At 39.3% G+C, this 25,118-nt stretch overlaps 1 protein-coding gene across 2 annotated transcripts; it reads left to right on the top strand.

Annotated features, from left to right (window-relative positions):
- Positions 1-485: 485 nt before the first annotated feature.
- LOC117434440 (insulin-like) lies at positions 486-15,957 on the top strand. Of its 2 annotated transcripts, XM_059003336.1 has the most exons (4): positions 486-506; positions 644-706; positions 14,277-14,486; positions 15,665-15,957. In XM_059003336.1, the coding sequence occupies exons 3-4, from the start codon at positions 14,297-14,299 to the stop codon at positions 15,811-15,813; spliced, it is 339 nt and encodes a 112-aa protein (XP_058859319.1). In that variant the 5' UTR covers positions 486-506; positions 644-706; positions 14,277-14,296; the 3' UTR covers positions 15,814-15,957. The 2 variants fall into 2 exon arrangements, with proteins under 2 accessions (XP_058859319.1, XP_033912877.1); XM_034056986.2 differs by lacking the exons at positions 486-506; positions 644-706 and adding an exon at positions 12,204-12,381.
- Positions 15,958-25,118: the final 9,161 nt, after the last annotated feature.

Here is a 25,118-nt window from a genome sequence, read left to right as displayed (position 1 = left end):
GTTGGGCTTGAGTAAAAAATGGTTGAGACCCGCTGGCTTAGGCTGGACTCTGGAAAGACGCTCATCTGAAGCTGCCGCTTGCCGGTCAGGCTGATATGAGTGTGAGCCACTGACTGAATGAAAGCCAGGTACCACGGCTGAAGGTATTGTCAGCTCGTCAGCAACATAGTTTGAGAGAATAAACCTACCTAATGGGTAGGTAAGTAGGTTTATTACGTTAGCGACCCATTGCTAGCTGCTAACCCCACGTCCTTGGTGGCTAGCTAGCTTGTTTCACAGCTAAATCATTATGTGTGTGTGTGTGTGTGTGTGAGAGAGAGAGAGAGAGAGAGAGAGAGAGAGAGAGAAAGAGAAAGAGAGAGTCAGTGTGCGTGAGCATGTTTTTATATCGTCAACCAACTAACGTTAGCTAATCACTTCAATTTGGCTTTAGGTGACTAAAGCATAATGGCAGCCAAAAAAATAAAGATGGACATAAGGAAGTTTTTTTTACAAAAAGTCAAAGTGTAAGTAGGAAGATGTTGTTAAAGTAATAAACACAATTGATACTGATTCTCATAGCAAATGAAAAAATAATTTACTAATGAAGTTAGCAGTCATACTTTCTCTCTAAACAGCATGCATCAATTTATCATTTTAACAGGTGAATGAAGCAGTGCAACCTGGTAAAAGCAGTACAGAGGCAGGTGGAGCAGCAGGGTCGCAGGTGAGATCTGTAATGGCTTAGTGATTATAACAGTGAAAGTGTTAGACTCAGTTTTGAGATATATTATTGTTTGAGGCACATTGTGATATGATAGTAGGCTAATGCTGTATAGTAATACTCAGCAAATAAAGTTAGCATAGCCATATATTTTCTCTCTATATGGCATGCATCAATTTATTATTTTATCAGGTGAATGAAGCAATGCACCCAGGTACGAGCAGCAGCACAGACACAGGAGAGTCAGGCAGAGCACGTGAGCGTGCATGTGCTCATGCTTGTAGTGGCAGGGGTAATGGTAGCTTACAGTAAGGCTGGGATAGGTTATAATTCAGGTTATTAGTAATTCTATAGCAGGGATGTCAAACCAGCTTCCAGGAGGGCCACTTTATCATAGTGTTTTAAGCGTATACCAGCCAACTTCATGTCAATCAGATTATCCTCGATTCATTCATTTCAAGCCACCAGAAGTGACCATTTAACAGCTGTCTCCTAAAAAATGTCTTCCCGGGGGGGCACGCCCCTGAACCCCCCCCTGAACCCCCCTAGCGACTGCGACTCCACCCCCCTAAAAAATTGTGTCCCCACCAATGTTCAAACCAAACCCACGCCCTTGACTGTCACTGAAGTCAAAATGTTATAGGGCCGGATATGTGAGTGCTGACTGTATAACTTTAAAGTATATTTAGAACTACACATTTGATATGTGTAGCTAATGGAAGTGCAGAATGGCTGAAATGTATGGCATTATTTTGTTAGCTACAATTGGAGGGTAGATAAACTGTGCCATATATAAGTAAGATACATTTTACAATTCTGTTTTTTTCTAGTTATATTAAAAATGTGTATCAGCTATCCTGTTTGAGTTCTGGAGTGTAATTTCAGGCCTGACGCGTGCTTTGGGGTGAGCTTGACGAGGCATATCCCCGACACCTCTTCATTATTATTATTATTATTTATTTCGTAGCAGACGCCCTTATTTCAGCACTACATGGCAATGCCTAGAGGTTGGAATAATGGCAGGATGCACCATTTCTCCACTGGCTTTTACCATGGCAATGGAAGTAATCATTAGGGCATCAAAATGGGTAGTAGGAGGAGAGCGCTTGGCTTCTGGAATGCGACTACCACCAATTCGAGCATACATGGATGACATGACAACCATGACTACAACAGTAGCCTGCACTAATCGATTATTGGGCAAATTAACCAATAACATTGAATGGGCACGAAAAGCAATTCAAGCCCACTAAATCAAGGAGCATCTCTATAATTAAAGGCAAAGTAGTAGATAAAACATTCTTCATTAATGGTGAGGCAATACCAACAGTGTCTGAGAAGCCAGTGAAGAGTCTTGGGAGATGGTACGACGGGGATCTAAAGGACACAGTTCGTGTGGGAGAAGTTAGACAACAAGCAGTGGAAGGGTTGAAGAGCATAGACAGCTGCGCTCTACCAGGTAAACTAAAACTCTGGTGCTTTCAGTTTGGTCTACTGCCGAGGTTGCTGTGGCCACTGACTGTGTATGAGGTTTCTTTGACAACAGTAGAGAAGCTGGAAGCTTTAATCAGTTCATACATCAGGAAATGGTTGGGAGTTCCACGCTGCCTCAGCAGAGTGGGACTTTATGGTAAAGGAATACTGCAGCTACCAGTCTCTGCTCTAACCGAGGAGTTTAAGTGCGCCAAGGTCAGACTGGAAATGACATTAGTAGAGTCACGCGATAAATGCGTAAGGGAGGCAGCACCTGTGTTGAAAACTGGAAGAAAGTGGGCGGCAAAGAAAGCTGTGGAAGATGCAAAGGCTGCCCTTCGAATTGGTGATATCATGGGGCAAGTTCAGCATGGAAGAGGGGGTCTTGGTTTCAGTTCAACTCCTCCTACATGGCACAAGGCGGCCCCAGCTCAAAGAAGGAAGCTGGTAGTCAACGAGGTGCAAAAGCAGGAGGAGAGGATGAGGTGTATAAAGGCCATTTCCCAGGCCAAACAGGGAGAATGGATGAGATGGGAGAGTGTGGAACAACGCAAGATTGGCTGGCAAGACCTATGGTCAATGGAACAGAGCAGGATCAGTTTCCTCATCAGGTCAACATATGATGTTCTCCCATCACCACAGAACCTAAACCTCTGGGTTGGAGAGGATCCCTCATGTCCTTTGTGTTCATCACCTGCAACATTAAGGCACATTTTGACAGGATGTAAGGTGGCTCTTAGCCAAGGACGGTTTACTTGGCGCCATGACCAGGTGCTGCGATGTTTGGCCTTAGCATTGGAAGACAAGCGTAACATGACCAATAAGTTGCCACCTGTTCCATCAAAACATTACACACAAAAGACAACATTCCTCCGCCCAGGAGAGCAACCACCAAGAAAAGGTGTTAAAACCAATCCTCGCCCAGGACAACTGGAAGCTGCTAGAGACTGGAAAATGCTGGCAGATGTTGGTCAACGGCTTATTTTTCCACCTGAGATTGCCACCACTAACCTTCGACCAGATATTGTCTTGTGGTCTGGATCAGCACGCCTTGTTCACCTGGTAGAGTTAACAGTGCCATGGGAGGACGCTGTAGATGAGGCGTATGAGAGGAAGAAACTGCGGTATGCTCAACTAGCCACTGAAGCGGAACAGCGAGGATGGAGAGTTCGGGTTTACCCATTGGAAGTGGGTTGTCGAGGATTTGTGGCACACTCTACAACCCGGTTTCTCAGAGACGTCGGATTCAGTGGCCAAGAGTTGCGTCGCACAGTGAAGAACTTATCTGAAGCAGCAGAGAGGAGCAGCAACTGGCTGTGGTTGAGACGGAAAGATTCTGGCTGGGGACAGGTAAGTAAGCTGGGCTGAGTTGAGTGGGGGACGGAGGGGGGTGATGCTGGGACGCCAGAATCACCGTCGAGCCCTCTTGAGGTGTCGTGGGCTAGTCGACGAAACACTGAGGATGGAAGGTGCCCACTTGAAAACCCCAGAGATGTACCCTACTTAGCTCAATCCAGACGGTTGTCATGCTGATGCGCTGGGGAGGCCGCACTTTGGTTGATCCCCGGAGCCAGCATCGCAGCCGTTGTGTGTGCTGATGCGCCAGGGAGGCAAAATAAGCTGATCCCTGGAGCCAGCATTACACTTCAGCCATTAACACCAGACGGAAGGATATCTACATCATCATATGGAAGGAAACGTAAATGGATGGAGATGCATATGGATCACATTAGTTTACTGTAAAGCTACGTCTTAGTTGGTGCTTATCTTGGCGAGAGCCGAGTTCAAATCAGCATGAAGTTTTAACATCTACTCTCGTGTAATGGAAATCAGGGCGACTTACAATTGTTACAAGATATCATATTATTTTTTACATAGTTACCCATTTATACAGTTGGGTTTTTACTGGAGTAATCTAGGTAAAGTACCTTGCTCAAAGGTACAGCAGCGTCCCCACCGGGGATTGAACCCACGACCCTTCGGTCAAGAGTCCAGAGCCCTAACCACTACTCCACACTGCTGCCCTTTGCCTATGAATGTTAAAAACGTCATAAAACGTTTTGCACTCAATTGCGTTTTCTTAAAAAAAAACATCCATGCTACAAGTTCTTGAATACGCTAAACAGAGAGTCCGCTGCCAGGGACATTTAATTACTATACCACTTCGCTACGTGTCATATAGATGACACTGGTTGCGAAAGAAGGACTGCGACTGGATTGTCGTTTTTTATTCACAAATAAGCTTACTTGACTTGAAAAAAGTCTTGAACGATACAAGCAAATTCATACACTACTTGTTTTATTGAATGACACAAAAAGTTTCAATATGAAAGCTGAACATTAATTTCAATAAACAACAAGTTTTTAATGAAAAATAAATATTGTAGCCTACTTCACTAAAGTGAAAACTGTCTTCTGTTAGTTTTAAATACCACTGCTTCCGATTATTACTACTGCTTAAAAACAGGACAGCATTTTATTCAGGGTTGATGTTGAACTTAAACGTGTTCATGCCTGCCTGTACCCCTATCCCTACACAGGAACATTACCCTGTTAACTTCCCAAACAAAACAATAATAAAGGTCTGGTTCTCTCTTGCATTTTTTCAATGAATAGAATTTAATTGACAGAGAACAAAAACAAAACAAACTATCTATCCTAAAGTGAATTTTTTTTTTTTGAAATCTCCACAAACTGCGCGTTCTGTTGCATTCACAGCGCTGATAATGTTCGATATAACTAGATATTACTACAGTGCGGACCATGGGCCAAACCAATGTTTGTGTAGGGTAGTCTTAATATTGCACTTTAAATTGCCGTCAATATGAGCAATTGGGACTGTAAAAAGTGTCTTTAATTTATGAGGTGGTCTTTGCAAGCTTTTACTATGTACTTCATGTACTGAAGCTGCTACAGGGATCTCATTAGCCATAGGGTATAAATATGGTACAGATTTGAGACTAAAGAGCCACAGAAGCCGCTTTACTATGTGTATTGCATTGCTAGTTAACAGTTTCTGTCTTATCGGGCTGCCGTGCAACAATTTATTTACACAAACTCTCCCAACTTGAAAACACACAAACTTTGAAGTAATTTTACATAATGACTAAAGTATGCTGTGAAATGAGTCTGGATAAAAGAGCAAATTGCTTGTGACATACCAGTACAGCTTTGTTTTTTTTTTTTTATATGGTCCCTTTCCTTAAAAGTTGGCAAAGGTACATCATAAAATTCATTTCTCTATACAAGGTAATGCAAACTGCCTGCAGTAGACGTGAAGTTGTTTTGAAGATACTGACTGCACTTCATAAACTGCACCACTAGGTGGAGACAAATGTTTCTTAATCTTAATGAAAATGTGCAGGCAGCAGTTTTACATGGCAATTGTTTTATGGTCAGTATCTCTATTTCAGATTTTAATATCAAAAATACATTTTCCAGTCACATTATTTTGTACCCACCTGAACAAACCTTGACCAACTCTTAAAGAACAAATTGGTATGTGTGGTTATCTTAAATGTATTCTTGTTGTTTCCCTTTTAATATCATTTTATGTTTCAATCATCAGCTGTCAGTCATCATCTTTTTAAATACTTGGGACTAAAGCACCCCAGTGGCGTCAATGGAGCTCTCAAAACCAATCTGAAGTCAATCTGATGTACTAGAGTTTATGCAAAATGGAATGGCTCTCCTGTCTGCTGATGAGTTAATAAAGCCAACATGACAGGTTTTTACATCTTGACAGCAATAATCCCTTGCCTTACCATCCAATTCAGTCGGCGGAGATGCCAACACAAGTTCAGCTAATATAAGCACAGATTTCCATGTGATTATTATGCCTCAACAGCCCCTTACCCATGCAAGCAAACATATAATTATAGCCATGCAGCTCCACATCTTGGTTTCGTTACATAGCCACCACCACCGTAGTAGACAATTGAATTTGCGCTGGCCCAGCCACCACTGAGAACTTTTCTTAACCATGCAGTGCTAGAAATACATTTTATCATTAACCATTAATGTGATTATTTCTATAAGTGAGTGTGAAATTGTGCCTCCTAAGATTTATATTAGTGAGAATGTCCCTTACCAAAACAAACTTTAGTTATCCAAAAAAAAAAAAAAAGTGCCCAAAACTGTAATTTTTTTACCCAAAATTCAACTCAAGCTATAGATAAGAAACTCTAGTTTTTTGTATAAAGTTATAGTTTTGTTTAATAATAGTTAAGGCTAACTGTAATTCCCTAAATGTTTAGTATCCTGACTATTCATTTACAATACATCGACCCTCTTCGCGGTTCTAGCCCCTTTAAAAACATGACCCAACACACTGGAATGGATTTTAAAGCACTGGTGCGCTATTTTTAATAAACAAAAATACAAAACAGACACCTAGCTCTGTACGAGCACTAACTAACACACAGGAACACCCTGACTACCAGTGGGACAGCTAAGCTGTTTCCCCACTAAACAATACAACACACTTTACCTTACGACTGCTGGGAAGCAGAGTACCTCTTCCTGCCTCCTTCTACTCAGCAGCCTAGAGCAGACTGGCTACTCTCCTTATAAACCCTGCACCTGGCTCTAATTTACAATCATAGCCAGGTGCAGGTGATAATTAACAATAAAACAATTAACAGAAAACAATTAAACAAATGTGCATTCCACACATGTTTTTACTGCAGAGAGGTTTTAACCCCCTCTCTGCTGTCTCACACATCCCCCCCCCCCCATGTCTTTTCAAGACACCGGTCATACCACGGCCACCTCCCTCCACCCTTAAAAGACCACCCAGCCTCAAGTCCAGCAATGTCCATTGCCGCCCTCTTCCACGGGCGGGCTTGAGGATGGGTCGGTCCTTCCGGCACTGCCAGGAAGGGACCGCGAACCGGCAACACGGGACCCCAACGGTTTGTCAGGGGCGACCGGAATGACAACCGGGGCTCTGGAGGCTGCAGCAGCGGGCAGAGGTCTGCAGCTGGGACCCAGTGCAGCGACGTCCGGTCACCAAGGGGGAGCGAAGCAGTGACCAAGGGGAGCGTAAGAGACGTCTGGGAGCAGTACAGCGACGTCTTAGTGTCCGGGAGGAGCGGAGCAGGGGACCAGGTGGAGAACTGTGCCCGATTCTGCCGACTCCTGGGCTCTAGGTCTAGTGACGGGAGGTCCAGGCTAACCGACAGGGTGTCCAGGAGCGAGGAGCAAGGGACCGCACGCAGCAGTGCCGGACTGGACCGCAGGGGTGGTGGTCGGGGCTGTGGTGGAGGTATGCCTTTCGCCTCCTCCCCTCTGGGCTCCGGAAGCGGCGGTAGCAGCTCCTCCCCTCTGGGCTCCGGAAGCGGCGGTAGCAGCTCCTCCCCTCTGGGCTCCGGAAGCGGCGGTAGCAGCTCCTCCCCTCTGGGCTCCGGAAGCGGCGGTAGCAGCTCCTCCCCTCTGGGCTCCGGAAGCGGCGGTAGCAGCTCCTCCCCTCTGGGCTCCGGAAGCGGCGGTAGCAGCTCCTCCCTTTCTGGCTCGGGAGTCTGCGGAGCTGCGCTAACCTGCTTCCACTCCTGGAGCAACCGTTCCAGCTCGGTTGGCTCCCGCTCCCGAGTCTTCGGCGGTGCCCACCCCACCTCCATCATCCATCTCTCCATTTTCTTTGTCTGCTCCTCCTGAGCAGCGGTGTTCTTCATAATCATTTCTATTAATTCTTTAAAATCCATCTTTGGGTCTATAGGGGCGCCCACCAAATGTAAATGAATCGACCCTCTTCGCAGTTCTAGCCCCTTTAAAAACACGACCCAACACACTGGAATGGATTTTAAAGCGCTGGTGCGCTATTTTTAATAAACACCAAAATAAACAAAAATACAAAACAAACACCTAGCTCTGTACGAGCACTAACTAACACACAGGAACACCCTGACTACCAGTGGGACAGCTGAGCTGTTTCCCCACTAAACAATACAACACACTTTACCTTACGACTGCTGGGAAGCAGAGTACCTCTTCCTGCCTCCTTCTACTCAGCAGCCCAGAGCAGACTGACTGCTCTCCTTATAAACCCTGCACCTGGCTCTAATTTACAATCATAGCCAGGTGCAGGTGATAATTAACAATAAAACAATTAACAGAAAACAATTAAACAAAACAAATGTGCATTCCGCACATGTTTTTACTGCAGAGAGGTTTTAACCCCCTCTCTGCTGTCTCACAGTATCTATTTTATAATACACATATTTTTCAACATTCTGACGGGACAACATCTTGAAATCCATAGAGTTCACACAAACGGTTTTAAAATTTAAGAAAATGAAATAAAAAAAAATGTGACCAAAGGGGATATTCCCAAACTGAAACAGCAACATAGTTTTGTAGTTGTGCTTGACTGTAGGGCACTTCAGCTTCAATTCAAAGGTGTGATTACATATCTGACTTTTTTAATGCTCTTACACCACATCTCTTTTTATGCCCACTCTGTGTATTAATGTAAATATATAATAAGCAAGCCCATTCTCCCTTGATAGACTTTCTCCTGTATTTCCACAGTATTGAACCTCGAGAAGTACAGCATGTGCAGTATGGACAAACAACTTATAATTTTCACTAATTGAAGTTTGTGTTCGTTAGGTATTCACCCTATGGCACACATGTTTGCATTGCAGACCAAGTAAATGAAAATGACCTTGGAGGATGACCCTGAGGCCATTGTAGTGACTTTCGAACGGGTTTGCTGAAGCAGTGAAATGGCCAAAGCACTGCTGGGCAACCAAGCTAGCTCCCTGTTTGATTGGGACAATAAGCACCTTAAACTATTACCTGGTGAAGCAGGTCATTCATTAGAGACTGGGGGTCACCAAAGAGACCTACTACCGGCCATTGGAAACCCAATGTTGCAGGTCAGCCCTTGAAAGACAGACACGGTCCATCAGTGAAACTGTGGAGATTCTCACTGTTGAGCAGCTGACCCAGATACGGACCCGAGATTCAAGTCTGGGTGCGGCATCATCATCCTAAAAAGCCACTCTACTTGCTGAGGCTTTCCAGGACACCTAGTCATAAATATATGTATTTCTTCGTCAAGTTTAATCAGAGATTACATTCTGCCTAGGACTACAATCCCACAATTCACTGCAGAGATCGCGCATATCTTAAGAAACATGCAAAATGAAATCAAATGATTTTATATCAAAAGGATAAAAGAAAGGTAATACAAATAATCGCATATGAAGTTTTAGTTAGTTCACAACAGGTAATATGTGAAATCATACCTTCAGTTTCTCAGTAATTGTGTAGTAAGGTCAACAGAGTGAACGCTTTGTTTTGTATTACGTAATTAACCAGTTTTATTCCATTAATTAATACCAACAACTTAAAACTTCTTAAAGGGAATTACTCGGAAAATACTATAATTATGGGTACACCCCTACATTTTTTACCATCCAAAATAAAAACAAACAATACATTTAAAAAAGCAAAGTCCTGACACCCATTCTGTGTATGTTTATTAAAATACCTACGGCGAGCTTTAGTTTTTCCACATTGTTAAGACACAATCACCCTGCACATCACTTGGCTGTGTCTTTACTAAATGAGCCAGTCAGGGACCCCTAAAATATGTCATTTAAAATTTTAAATGTGTTTCACCTCTCAGGTTACTTGACAGTGTGATTCTCTTGAACACACACCACGATACTACTATTTAAAAAAAAAACATTTATTATAAATTTAACAATGTGTTTATTACCTACTCCACAGCAATATTTCATGCACTTCAAGAGATACCTTTATTCCAAATGGTTTGCTGTGCCATATTTCCCCATTGGATAAATTCCCCTTAATTCAACTGGAAAATAACAAGGACAAACTTGTTTTTATTAAATGGAATTTTAAAAAAATGTATAAACTAGGGAGAAATTAAAAAGGGATACATAAGTAATGAGAAAGGCGAAAATATTTGGAAAATTCAAGGGAAAAATATGAACTTGAAACGGTTTGGATAGTGTTGAAAGTCTCAGCGTATTCCTCTGATAGGAAGGTCAGTATGCGCTCCCTTTAGAAAATCCCCCCATGTATGGCCTAATTTTGTTGCTGCACAAAAGTTTCCTGGCCTCACAGATTTGGACTGATCTATTTAAACAAAAAATGTTCCAGATGCAGTAAATGAATACTTTGCTCCCGGGGGTGGCGCTGAGTCTCTGTGAAGGCAACATTTCCTACTGGTCTGCAGGTCATTCTGCTCATGCTTTGACCTAACTCTGTGATGAAAGGCCCAGTATCAACATTCCACTATTGTATGCCTCAATGGGGTTAAGTTTCCATTTCCATGAATAAATAGAGGTTACTCCATAACCACTCTTAGAGCACCATGTATATTTACATCAGTGAGGGTAGCTGATTAGCCAAAAACCCGGGTACCCGTCAGGTTTTACATTATCTGGGTCTCTTTTTACTACTCGGGTATCGATTTATTGATTTGAGAATTTAAAGAAAATGTAGAAAATATGACAATACAGTTGTAAGCACCAATATATGTTGCAAAGAATCATGTAGCATGACGCACATTTAACATTAATTAAATGTGCATATTTAAACATACGTATTTAAACATACAGGTTTATTATTATTATTATTATTATTATTATTATTATTATTATTATTATTATTATTATTATTATTATTATTATTATTTTGATGTTTCTAGTACTCAAAAAGGGTACACAAAAGTCTACAGATCTGAAGGGACTACATGTATGTGTGCTGTATAGTATTTAAATATGTATCATGCACTTAAAACATTAATACTGTATACATGTGATTTTTTTTTTTTCAATTTTTTTAAAATTGATTTATCTTTGCAGATTTTTTCTTTTTTCTAGCCATTTTATCTTTTGGTTCTGTAGCAACAGCCAGCACAGATAATCACAACTGTACATTTCTTGTTGCTGCTGCTTAGAACATATTATTTCAATACTTCAGTGCATGAGCTTTCCTATAGGTGTTTTTACCCAATCCACCCTCGACTTGACTTGAACTTCATAAAGGTGTGTTCCGGGCTCTGTCTGTGGAACCTGAAAAATCTGGTATGTTGAGATCAGATATAAGAAATCAGTCACAAATGTGCCAAAAAGTGGTAATGGAGCCTAGCTTCCTGTCACCACATTACACAAAGAACAAGGATGTAGAAGAAAAGTTACAGAAATGAACTTGTCTATGGCCACATTCAATTTCATACATGTATCAAATAAGCTCACTTCTATTTTGCTCATTTTAAGGTCATTTATCCTATTTTGCACCCATTTTTTAATGTGAGCGCCATTTCTAAACAATATCAATATTTTGTTTAGCATAATGAGAGTTAGTAAATATTAAAAAAATGATACCTTTTAAAGATTATACCTTATGGTATTTCCAAAGGTAAAATAACTTCTGTACTTAATATTTTATTTTTGGCCGTCACTTGTAGGCAAAATTCTGACAGACCCTTGTTATTTGCTGTGGTGCAAAACCTTAGAAAATCTAGCCTAATGGGTAATCTAAAGAGCTGGGAAAAAAATATACCAGTAATCCAGTAAAACCGCTGATATTAAGGATCCTACAACATTAAAGTATTCATTGTGCTTTTTTTTAACATTATGTCTCTCACAATTCTTAAAATCCATTTCTGTTTTGTCCATGCAAGCACCATTACCATGAACATTTGGGTTGTCCAAAAAAAAAGAAAGGTCAGCGCAAAAATCAATCTGACAAAAACACCAGCAGACTGCGACGTCATACAGTTTAATGTGTGGGTCTAGTGCATTTACAAGGAAGTAATACATTAGCAGTTCTGCCGATACAAACAAGGCTTCTCCAAATACCTGCTCTAATGACTGCCTGAGTGGGGTCTTCACACAGCTAATGGGCCAGCAGATGTCAAAAGTTGTTTGGTCAATTTGTGAGATGAGACCTTTAAAAAAACTTTGGGAGGAGATATATACATGGTTCACTTGTATGGTGAAATACGCTTAGTCGTCCACTAATATATTTAGCATGGTAAACATGTTTAATGAAATGGAAAATCAAATTGCTCCTTTTCAGCCACCTGTGCAAAAGTCTTATTGTACCACATTGGTCGCCAAGTGATGGGGAGTATAAATACGGTCACGCCAAAGCTAACTTTCACAGCTACTTTCCACTCTCTATCCATCTCGCTATCTTCTAACTTCTGGTTTTCCCCTGAAGAGGTAAGCATTATACTTTTACTATTGATATTTTTGCTAAGCATTGCTGTGATACTGCAAATCTAGGATCTGTGAGCCTGGATTGAATGCGTGTGTGTTTGGCAGGGCCATTTCATGAAAGAACTCTTCAAGTTTAGGTATTATATTGTGTATATTGTGTTCTAGTGGTACCAAAAATACAGTCTCAATACTATATGATTCACTTTTTCAATGATATTCTGTCATTGATCTTTAAAAGGGTTCCATTTGTTTACAGAAACCTTTCTGGTTTAAACTAGTTTTTTAAATAGTGTAACATATTGTTGTGGATTTCCAACTTTTGACCTTATGATTCAGTAACAGAAAAGTCAGACATAATAAAAAACTTAAGTGTGTTATCTCAGCTAAATCTGGCAACTTGGCATTTTTATTCCAACCTAAAATGGATTTGTTGTTTTTGTTTTGATTTGTTTTAAAAACAACAACATGTGGCTATTGAGGGCAGTTGAACAAGAATTTGGGCAAAAACAAGAATCAGGATTTACGTCAGTTCGAGTAAAAGAAGTAGGAACTGGCACAAGCCCATTGTTTGGCATTCAAAGAAGAGGCGTACAATGAAATTGTATTGGCTGACAAAGTAATGGGCCAGACAAGATTTGAGATCTGTTCCAGCTTGGGTTGACTGAATTGACTAAAAAAAAAAAAAAAAAAAAAAACAACATCAAAAGTGCCCAGTCACTTCAATTAAAAAAAAACGGTCTCCACCCTTTGCGCCTATCAACCTAAAGCTTGTGCCATCTTTTGGAATGCATCAGACATTAATCCCTGTCAAGTTACTAAGCAAACTATGTGTACATAGCAAGATAGCAACATTCATTAGCACTGTCAGGCCCAGAACCCTGGGTTTTAAGTAGCAGGAGTTATTGTGCTGATTAGAAATGACAAACAAAAATGTTTGTTTGATCTTACCATCTGGAAGGAGTACATCTACATCTGAGGCAACCATGAGATAACATTTCAGTATTAATTAGCCTTGAGCGGATTCACTTTTGTGAAATGAGACAATACTTTGAGGAATAGCTTTTTAAAAACAAGATGCTAATAAGCATCAAAACCTTTTAGTATCTCCCTGAGGAGACCAACAAAAAGGGCTTTGTATTCTGGCATCAATCACACCTGCAACTATAACATTACAGTCCTAGTTTATTAGCCTCAAGTAACCCTAGCATAGCTAGAAGGATTACCATCAATGGCAATACAATTGATTTTAAACAAATACTGCACAGTGGTCCTGATACAGATATACTATGGTACCACTACCAGTTTGTAGTGGTTCATACCACTGTGATGCTGTTGGGATGTCACAATACAACAATATTACCCACTGTACACTGTGCTGCCATTGCCCCCTAATACAGAACCGTTGCCATTGTAATGACAGCACTGCATTTTAATTGAATACTTCAGCTAGAGGTTGGTAAAGCAAACAACTATTATACTGTCATTTATTGTTTATAAAATGTGTGGGTATGCATGGCTCTTTCTTAATAAGGTTATAGTCTTACCCAATGTTTTAAAATAAGTACTGAGTAGGGTTTACTTTGCCAAATCCTTTTTCTGATTTGAAGGACTTTAATGAAGCCCTCCGTAACCCTTTGCACTAGGCTAAATAGATTCAGTTCCCTCAATCTTCAGAATTAATTTCTGTGATTAGTCTGGTTGCTTTTCACACAATGCTGTTCAGTTTTTAAATATTGAAAAGTAAAATTAAACATTCAGGTTAGCACATTATCAGTGACTTGAGAATAGCAAAGGTGACTGAAGGACTCAACCTAGTCTTGTCCCTGTCTTTCTTGCCGTCATCAAGTGAAACAGTTAACATGTGATCTGACTTGATGTTTTCCCCCTCTCTGATGCAGTGCTCTGTACCATATTTACAATGGCCCTCTGGTTCCGAGTGCTCTCTCTGCTCGCTTTGCTTGTCTTGTCCTCTCCGCACGTGAGCAAGGCTGCCGCAAACCAGCATCTCTGCGGATCTCACCTGGTGGAGGCGCTCTACCTGGTCTGTGGAGAAAGGGGTTTCTTCTACACTCCCAACAAAGTGAAGAGAGACATGACCTCTCCTTTTAGTAAGTACAGTAAAAATACGATTTCTCAAGCTCTCCATATGTATTATTATAACAAATAACTACAAATGAATACAAATAATTTACTAGATGACAGACATGCAGGGGCTAATACTCTGCTAAGGATTGCTGCTCTCTTTACAAGGTACTGCATATAGTTTCCTGTGTTCCTGCAGTTATGTACAGTATATACAAATATTCTATTATACCACATTTAAGTTCTACTAAATGACCAGGCTGTGAAACAGGTGTTGATTCTTGTTTCAGAGCAGGGATATAGTTAACGTTTAGTTACAGGAGATGAAGATGTCCTGGTATAAATGTTCCAGTATTGTTTATTTTTCATATCCACAGATAAATATGTGACGATGTCTGTGAATTTATAAATCACAGCATGTGATGAATCAATTAATGGCATATCTTGAAAGACCCATAGTCTGCAAAAACAGGATTTTTTTTCATTCAAATAAACAAAAAAAGTACATGGAAAGGTGTTTCAGTAAATTAATAATTATCAAACTGATTTAATGTTAATGTGCCTACTTTTTTGTATAGTTAACTCTATTTAACTTAACACATAATTGGTTAAAATTAATTTAATTTAATACATAGTTAGTTTGACTGAACAAGTAACACAACCTTTAGACTTTCTTTCCATCAGTTAAACTTAATTATATTTTGTGCACATCTCTTAAATATGTTTGATGAATATATTCCACCATGTGGGCTTTTCTTTCTAGAAAACAAATGGTGCAAAATATTAATAACCCTGTTCCATTCTGCCATTCATTTATTTGCTTTACTAGCCTTTTTCCAATCTTGCCGTCTTAGGCAACAACGGAAAACAGAGCAAAACAAGGTTGATAAAGAACACTAGATGTTTTATTCACTGAAGGAACAGTTCCTTAAAGAACATGTGGCAACCTTAAGCACCATATGGTAGCAGACAACCTCCTGAAACTAATTTGTAGCTTTCTCCTTTGAGGTGACCTTTGCTCCCACAAACCTGGTTATGCCATTGTTTAACAATCAGTTTCTATACCATTGTAATCTCCGAGCAGAAACAGAAAAACCCACATGCATGTAAACCTGCACTCCATCCTCAGGGACACGGTGTGTCATGCGTTGTCTGAAATTTCCGCTTGAGCCTCAGTAATTGTGGAATTTTGAACTGTTTCTAGGTTTCCTGTCTGGAAAGACTGCTTCGGAGAACGATGTGGACGAGTTTCCATTGAAGCAACAAGGAGAGGCGAAAGTGAAGAGAGGCATTGTGGAACAGTGCTGTCACAGCCCCTGCTCCCTGTACGATTTGGAAAATTACTGCAATTAAGCACAATTTCAAGGTGTTTTTCTTTGTTGCTATGCTAACTTAATAAAGAGGCATTGTAAATTAATGTTTCTCATCAATCATTTTGCTAATGTAATGAGCCGTTTTATGTTGCACGTGAAAACAAATAAATACTGAAGACTTAGATCCCCCTTTTTGGACTATATTTGTGAATGAATGAATTAATAAATGCTCAGAGTGTCAAGTACCACAAACAAGAGCAAGGGGAGCACAGTCCAAAAACTGAGAACCACTGGGTTAAGTCCGACCCCAGAATTGGGTGTGTCATTCACCAAATATGGCAAAGCGGTCTTTGTATGATGATCTGTTTTGTAAAAGAGGTGCTCATTTGTAATGGGAATGTATCAGCTAAGTTGTGTTTCATCATTTCTATTTTCAATAACTAATGTTTAACCTGAATACATCTATCTTCAGTGTCTATTAAAGTAAACAATTCCTCCTTTTAGTCTATTACTAACCAAACTATAAACTAACATTAAGCAACTGACAAGTCTAACAACAAGGCCTTTGTTTTGCACAGACTGGCTATAGATATTTTCTTGTACTCCGCTACAGAAGTTCCACCTGTGTGCAAATAACTTTTCCTTAGTATCTGATTTTAAAATATATATATTTAAAAAAAAAATATATATATATATATTGACAAGGCCCTACCCATCGTTTAAACTGTGCTGCTCAGTGTACTCTGAAGGGAGAGCGTAAAAGAGAAGGAGGATGTAGCAGTTAGGTTATAATACACTCTTTTTAGGCAGAGACACAATGTAATGGGAACAGGGCCATTTCAGTTGAAGGATCTGAAAAGCAGTGCTGAAGATGAAATGAACAAAGAGGTTTTATCTGGTACAGACATTGATGCTAACCACTGTTATTTAATACATTTATCAAGGCAAGGTATCCTTTATATTATTTACACTCACTGCAGTCTATTTACTGAGTTGAGTTTCTCTAGTCAATTTCATATTCAACTCTGACATCAGTTGCATGACAATGTTGCTGATGCTTATATCTGCTCAGTTGAGTTAAACAGCAAGCCTGGGTAATAAAGATCTTCTGAGGAAACTAGGTCAAGGTGATTGGGTGTATTTTAGTAACGCTGAGGAGTACCAAAATCTAAGACTATTTTTGACACCACAGAAGAAAGCAAACAAAACTTGTTTCACGCATATAAGCTCAAGTTACAATTTCAAGCGAAGGGTATTCAAAACACAAGGACAGATCCTTCCAGCTTAGCTCCCTTCTGTCTCTTCCTTTGTAGCTTTATACTGTCAGTGTAGCTATTTAAGTAGCCAACCATTCTCTCTTTTAAGGTCTGATTCACAATTTACACATTTAACTTAAAACCATACCAATGATGTCCTTTCATATACAAAGCCCATTGTTTCAGCACAGGTATTACAAAAGCCTTGTGCAACTGTCTTCCTTGCGTGTAAATTGGACTCTTTTGCTAATTTAGTCCTCCAGCAGGAGAGAGATAAGAAGAACATCATCTATTCTAACGTTAGAGAAAACTCATGCAGTCTACCTTGTACATAATACACCTTTTACATGGGGCAGGGACTGTTTTATGATCCTGACACAAACCATGTACTTTCAAAACATGACACTGGTTCTATACCAGGTTAGTTTGCAAGTACACTTTGTCACATTGTGTTGCATGTTCTTGCATTTCAACTGGAGATTGAAATTGTAGCCACCCCTTCAGGTTCTTCTTTTCTCTCAGTAACCAACCAGCTGCTTCCCCTTCTGTAACCAGTATGATAATTTACCCCAGAAGACACTGCTGGGGTGAAATGACCAAGGAATTGAAGCAGTAACAGACTGGTCAGCAAAGCAGGAAAACAAAGAACTTTCTTAACCTTGCGTACCACCAGATGTCTGTTTTTAAAATGCAAATACAATGTTTGCTTTAACTTAAAATGCAAATACAATGTTTGCTTTAATTGATTTCAAAATTGCACATTTGAAACATATATTGTGAATAGAGTTGCAAGACAGGTAAGATTTATGAAAATGACCGTTAGCTAAACCACTTTACTAGCAAAGAACATGTTGATTATTTCTCTATATTTGCCTCTTACAGCATTGGAATTACATTAACTTTAGGCAGAAATCTACAAGCATTGAAAATTCCTCTGCACAAATGTATTGAGGGTTTTTGAATATATGCACAGGTCAGAGGGCTTGGAGAACAAAATAAAAAATGTAACGATTTCCTGTGAATGTTGAGCTTGTACAATGAGTTTCAGGGTCAGAGTGTATATTCCGTATGAATCTTGAAACTGGTATCATTTCAAGTTAGCACTGCAAACAATACATACTATCAGTGTGACATTCTTGAGATAGCAATGCTCTAGCCACCAGATCAAAATTGCTTTGGCTAGAATGGGTATTGAAAAGTCGGATCCTTTCCATATACAAACCTATAAGGAATATACACGCTGGAGTCCATTAGTACTAAAACCCTTTATTCATTTCAGTATTATTAGGGGGCAAACCAGTGTGGAACCTCCACAAAAAAAAACAACTGAAACTTTTTTGGGGGGGGGGGGGGGGTGGGGGGGGGGGGGTACATTTCAGCACATGGTAAATATAAGAAGTGATTGATCTACCATGAGAAATGCTTGATTTTAATTTGTTGCAATGTGGAATGACACCTTTGTAAATTCTAACACTGATAAGTACAGTATGCGTATAACCCTTCAGAATCACTGTGAAAACAACACAATGTCGAAACATTTTTCATCTAAGTTGATATTAGAGTAGTTAATAGATCTCATGAATTACAGAAAAAGCTATCATGGCTACGAGTCCCAGAAATGCATTTGAAACACTGAATTTCAATTGCATTATTTTTGGTTGGTAACAAATGTAATGATCACATGTTATAAATACCTTTATTAGACCTTGGTTTAAAATCTGTGATTCGTTAAAACACCATCACTTGACAGCACTGTAGCCCCCACAAAGTCCCTACAACAGTTTATATTCCTAGCAGTGGTACACATACTTTAGTTATTCGATAGCAACACTACATACTCTCATAGCAACCGCTCTAACCTACACTGACGTTCTCACCTTTCACATCACAAACAAAACATATAATGGAAGCTTGTTTTCCTCACCTTTCTGAAGATGAGCTTTAACCAAAATGTAAACAAAAAAGACCCTAAAAACACAAACGTTGTAATGAAAACATCTGTCGCCACCCTTCAGCAATAACTGGAATCCAAATCGAAGCCTTGGAAAAATATGAGCCCCAAGAGCTGAACTGGATTCTGCGCTGCCGTCCGGAAACAAGGACTATAGTTTTCTCCAGCCCATATTTGAATATGTATGTAATATTGGATTTTAAACTGACTGAAGGGTGCATGTAGTTATACAGTGTTCCATAGCTTTAATAATGTTATCATGGTGCAAAGTGTACAATTCATATGAATCAACTGTTCAAATTCTTTGGGACAAATATGGCTACACAGAGCACCCCACAAGCAAGCATCTTAACCATGAGTCAGGCTAGTCTGCATTTGTGTTTTCTAGAGCTTTTAACCTCATCTCATCAATAGAGGTCAGAATCTGTAACAGCAGTGCATCACACAACACTGCCCATTCCACTCTTCCCCCTTTAACCTCAGCAATCGGCTGCGCACTAATGTTACAGGACGGAGGCTGGACGTGAATCAGTGACCCCACACAAGCAAACCACAGTACTATGCAAAAGAGCCAGGCTCATCTGAAGGATTGGTTATAGAGTCTGTATCACACAATGCTGCCTGTTACACAGTATGACATATAGTACCAGACAACACTTGTGAAAATGGGTGGCTTACATTTAGAAACATCAGCTCATTAAGCACATTTTTGAGAGAACTCAAGGGATTTGTAGAAGATTCCTTCCATACACTTTGGGCTGAATTTGAGGTACTTGGCAAGCACAGGCTGGGAATTGTGCACCACAAACACTGCACTGGATATGCAGGGAGATGTGAGCAGGCTTTGTGGGCTCCTGTCCATCAATGACTAAAAAAACAATGCTTCAAGAATTAAGAGGAATCCCAGATGAGCTGGGGAATTTTGTCAAGGCTAAGATTACTAATTATGGTGTCTTGAATCATTGCAAATAGCTTAAAATGATTGAAGCTAAACAAAATATTTCTACAAACGGTTACACAATTCCGTTCAATATTAAGGTCTCAAATGTGCAGTCTCAAAAGAAACACTTTACAGTAAAGCTTTATTTTTATTTACAAACAGGATATCTGTTACAGTAGTTTCCGTGTATAGGAACACCTCCTAAGAGAACACTTTGCCTAAGAGAACACCCGTGTGGTGAAACACATTTTTCCCATTGTAAATGCTCCACTTAAAGGAACAGGAACTTCGCTTAAAAGAACACCTTTTTGGCACCGCTAGTGATTCATTCACAACTGATACAGTACTGTTTTGTAACCTGCTAACTCATCATCATCAGACTTAAATTAAAATGGTTTATTCCATCTTTTCAAATGTGACTTGTCATTGCGAGAGTGTGCGGCACACTGATTGGTTTATTCAATCTTTCCAGAACCGACGTCATCTCATTTTGCATCGTTTTGTATTCTGACTTCCACGAGTGCATCACATCGCTACAAAATGGCATGTAAACAAACTGCTAAACACGCCACTGTTTCTCTTGCTACAAGAAGTAGGAAATTGTTTGAGCTCCTGAAAAAAACCTGAATCAGACACAAGTTGGCGACCAATTTGGTGTTTTCCATTCTTGTGAATTACTTCACCATTCTGTTCATTTTGTGCATGTCTTGAATATTGCTCCTGTACAGATATTCACAATTCATCTAGAGCTGCTGCTGCATTTTTTAACATGTGTAGGGGTGCTGTGTTGATTTAGTTTGACAGTTAGTTTATTAACGTTAGTTTGTCTGTTACTTTATTATTATAGTTTATTAACATACACTTGCATGTTGCTTTTCTCTTACTTATTCTGTTCATTTCATATATTGATGCAAATATGTATTTATTTATTGATTCATAGTGTGCCTGGTGGTCAAAGAACACCTCAGCTAAGAGAACCCTTCTCTTCCGGAGGGGTGTTCTCTTAGCTGGAGACTACTATATTACGCAAGGTTAATCTCTGTTGCAAGACATTGGTGAATAAAATAATAATTGCAACTTTTCACAAACCCGATTGACAGCAGATCTGCCAATCAGAACATGAAATAAAATTATCGTCATTTTTTTAGGGGTTATGTTGAAGCCGTAAACAACCTATGAATCACTCAAAAAGACAATGATTGGTTAATGCTGCTTTGTGTCAGGAAGACATTCCTCTATTCACCTATCATGGGTGGCTCTGGAGATACACAAGTGGGAGTAAGTGATGCGCATTCAAGTTTGACTGGCCCGTCTCTGCGCCGCGGACGACTTGCTGCAGAAGCAAGTGGGGGCCCAACGCACCAAGCAATTCTGAAAGTACCGCAGCGGTTTAGTTTATTAAATGTTGTAGAGCAAAATTAGAGATAAACAATCAAACATTAATCAAAGCGATATACATTGAATCTATACATTATAACACTTAAGTAATAAGTATAAACGGCAGGATGTCAAAGAGATCAAAATGTCATATTTGACTCGTTTATAAAAAAACTAATACACAGTTAATCTCCAAATAAATATTAGTAAAAATAACACAGCGTTTATAGTGTTGCACTTAAGAGTCACATTAATTTACTTTAATGACCATATTTTGATATGTTTTAAACAAAACATTTCCCTTTTAAAATGACTCCTATGCATTTTAATGCAGTACGGACTGGGACAGCTGTTCAGTCAGTACCTTCCACTTTCCACAGTCGATTTACAGTGGGTGTTTTTAGAGGTAGCCTACCTATTGTACAACCAGCATGCATTCACTTTTAGTTTTTTAATTGTGATGGTATTTTAATATAATCTTTTTTTTTAACTATTGAAGCGCAAAGTTGGTTTAGCGTGCACAGTAATAAAGAGTTGATTTTTGCTTCAGAGATCTTTAAGTTAGGTTCGAACTGATTAATAAAATCCATTTACATTTTTTCTGCTTAAATCTCAAATAGGAAGAGGGGATAGGAGGTGGTGGGGGCTGCAAATTTCTCTATATGGGCCTGGCCATGCTTACATGTAAATGATCTCTTACTGGTCAGGTTGCCTAGCTAAGTTTAAATTACAATACTACAGAAAATAGCTGCGGACAAGCATTACATGACTATTGTCTATGAAGGGGCATATGGGTTTTGGGTTTTTTTTTTGCTGTTTACAGTGTACTTCATCTTTAAATGTTATTTCCAGTTTCCTAAAGTTGTATACTGGTACTGTATTTCAAAATAAACTGTATGGCTTGCAAATTACAATATTACATTTTTATATTTCTGTTAGCCTCAAAGCACAAAAGCACAAATACATGTTACTTTTAGGAGTTCATAATTGTATAGAATAGCAGTTACAATTCAAGGGTACAAGATAATCTTGAACCAGTGGGTGATATTATACTAGTGACGCAGGTTCAGAATATTTAATATTTTTATATTTACAGACACTGTTAAATACATTGGATACTTTTATCAATGGAATTGCCCAGTAAACATATTGAACTTTTACCTCCTTTATTCTTCAGTGGATGCTGTTTATCAAGTTTCTATATAAAAGTATCCATCTCAATAAACCTAATAACTCTTGTAAAATATTGCAAAATCCTTTGAACATCCACTGTGTAGGGTTATATATTTGGATAGTATTTTATTCAAAAGCCTATTATGACAGGACAGAGGAACTGCACACTAGGAAATGTGGGTCTTGTGGCTGCTTTTTAAACAGACACACAAGGTCAATTGGGGATTGAGCCAGGGTGGGAATCACCTGGCACTAATTTAATTAGGAACACCTGCCTGCAATTAGACAGGCAAGTATATAAACCAGGCCTGAACTGTTTAGTTTGTTGGTGTTAAGTAGTTAATACTTATGTGTATAAGTGTTGGTGTTGGTGTTGGTGTTGGTGTTGGTGTTGGTGTTGGTGTTGGTGTTGGGGTTGGGGTTGGGGTTGGGGTTGGGGTTGGGGTTGGGGTTGGGGTTGGTGGTTGGTGGTTGGTGTTTGGTGGTTGGTGTTTGGTGTTTGGTGTTTGGTAAACATGTTTAGCCATCCAGTTTATTAGCTAGAACTTGAAAATGCTTAGCTAAACACTCCTGGTGTCCACTTAATTTCCAGCTGTGTCCTCTGGCCCTGTGATTATAATATTGACTCGGGTTAACTCCTTTCAACATTGTAATAATTTCATTCCAGTTTCCCCAAGCCTTTCTTTGTAAATAGACTGGGTTCCCTCATCCTAGCTTCAGAACATTGTAGTCGTGAGATTTGTGTAGTTCCTCATCCCTTGATTCTTTCCAAAGCTGCAGTGTCCTTTGAGTAAAGCAGGGACCAGAACTTAATTTCAGTTGACAATTCTCAAGAATTTCCAAATATTTTGGTAAATGTGTTTTAAGGAGAAACACAGTCAGTTCTGCCTTGTTTGGCATTTTCTGCCAGTTACTGCATTTACAGGTAAACTTTGTATTTGATTATGCAGTATGCTTAATGTAGTTAGAAATAATTGTGACAATTGGCAATTGCGTAGACCCTCATACATCACTTGCTTGAGAAAACAGTGGACTATCAGCGTGCGATTAACCTTCTATTTTGCATCCATTAACCGTGCAAGATAAACATATTTAATTACCATTCTCTGCTACAGTATAGGCTACAGCATCACTGCTGATCAGCAAGTCTTTTACTGATGTAGCCAGTGTTGGGGAGGAATGAGTTACATGTAACAAGATACTGTAATCTGACTACATTTTTTCAGTAACATAACCGCAATGGTTTGTTTTTCAGACATGTAACGAAATGTGGTAACAGATTATATTTTACGTGAAAAAATAACCTGGTTACTTTTTTTTACATTTAAAATGGCTAATGCATAATATGGACATCAGAAAGTTCAATCAAACCTTACATGTCACACTGCATGTAGCTAACATGAATCTGTAAACAGTCTACAATGCACAATATACAATTCCCAAACCCGACCTTCCTATACAGTATTTAAGAGTATCTCTTTACTTTGGAAATAGAACCAAAATAGTTATTTACTGATCTGTAGCAGCAATAAAATCACTCTGTTTAACCTATCCTAATTAAAATACAAAGTTGATCTAATTAAACTTGCTCTGTAAACAGTATATACTGTGTTTTAAAATTGGTTTGTGATACAACTGTGTGTATGAGCTTAGACCCAGATATTTAAAATATCCAATACCAAAATAATTTTGAACAGTAGTAAATATATAAAATGAACTTTAAAAACACTTAATGTAAATGGTGGTGCAATAAAGACAATTGGCATAGTGTGTCAGCAATGGCTATTTACAAAATTAGCAAGTGAAATACCCCTGTTCTCGAATTTAAATAAGTGATAAGACAATGCACTGGGAGGTGATCCTATTGTTAAAAAGCATCAGCTGAAACAGTTGAAATCTCCATGTCAGCCTGTGGGAGGGACTGAATATTTGGACTATGAACACATCAATTAGAGAATGTAAATGCTAAACAGAGAAATTATTCAGACTTGAATTAAGATTTCATGTTAAGGATGCTTTTTAATTGGGGACAGAGCGAAGCCGTTAAGGAAACAGGAAAGTACTGGGTGTATTTTCCTTTAAAGTATTGTTGATATTCGTTTAAATAGTGTATAATGTATACCTCTTTAAACACTAGATCCATCCCCATTTTTTTTGTACTTGAATGCAAATATGGCGATATTTCCAAATACAAACCCAGACTGCTGTTTCCTGTTTTGTTGCATTTGACCATGTGACAGACAATCCATGGAGGGATTAGATACCAAGAGTCAGTCGTTGAAACCCTTAGTTGGACATGCTCTGAGTCATGTTCTAAAATATTAGAACAAAAGAAAATGTACAAATGAGAGGAGGTCAATTGGCCCATCTGAACTTATCCGGTTCCTAGTAGCTGATTCATCTCAGCACTGTGAAGTTGGGTCTCAAAGAATCCAAGTGCTTCTGCCTCAACAACATGACTAGGTAGCCCATTCCATACCCTCACCACTCTCTGGGTGAAGGAGTGTCTCCTTTCCTCTGTCCTAAGTCACTTAATTTCCAAGTGTGTCCTCTGGTCCTGGTTTCTGTGCTGCGCTTGAAGTATTGATCCGGGTTAACTATGTCAGCTCCTTTTAGGATTTTAAAGACATCAATCATGTCGCCCCTAA

This window comes from Acipenser ruthenus, chromosome 28, assembly GCF_902713425.1.
Source record: "Acipenser ruthenus chromosome 28, fAciRut3.2 maternal haplotype, whole genome shotgun sequence".
Classification (NCBI taxonomy): Eukaryota; Metazoa; Chordata; class Actinopteri; order Acipenseriformes; family Acipenseridae; genus Acipenser; species Acipenser ruthenus.
Note: the sequence above shows the minus strand (reverse complement) of the source record. Positions and strands in the feature narration are given on the sequence as shown.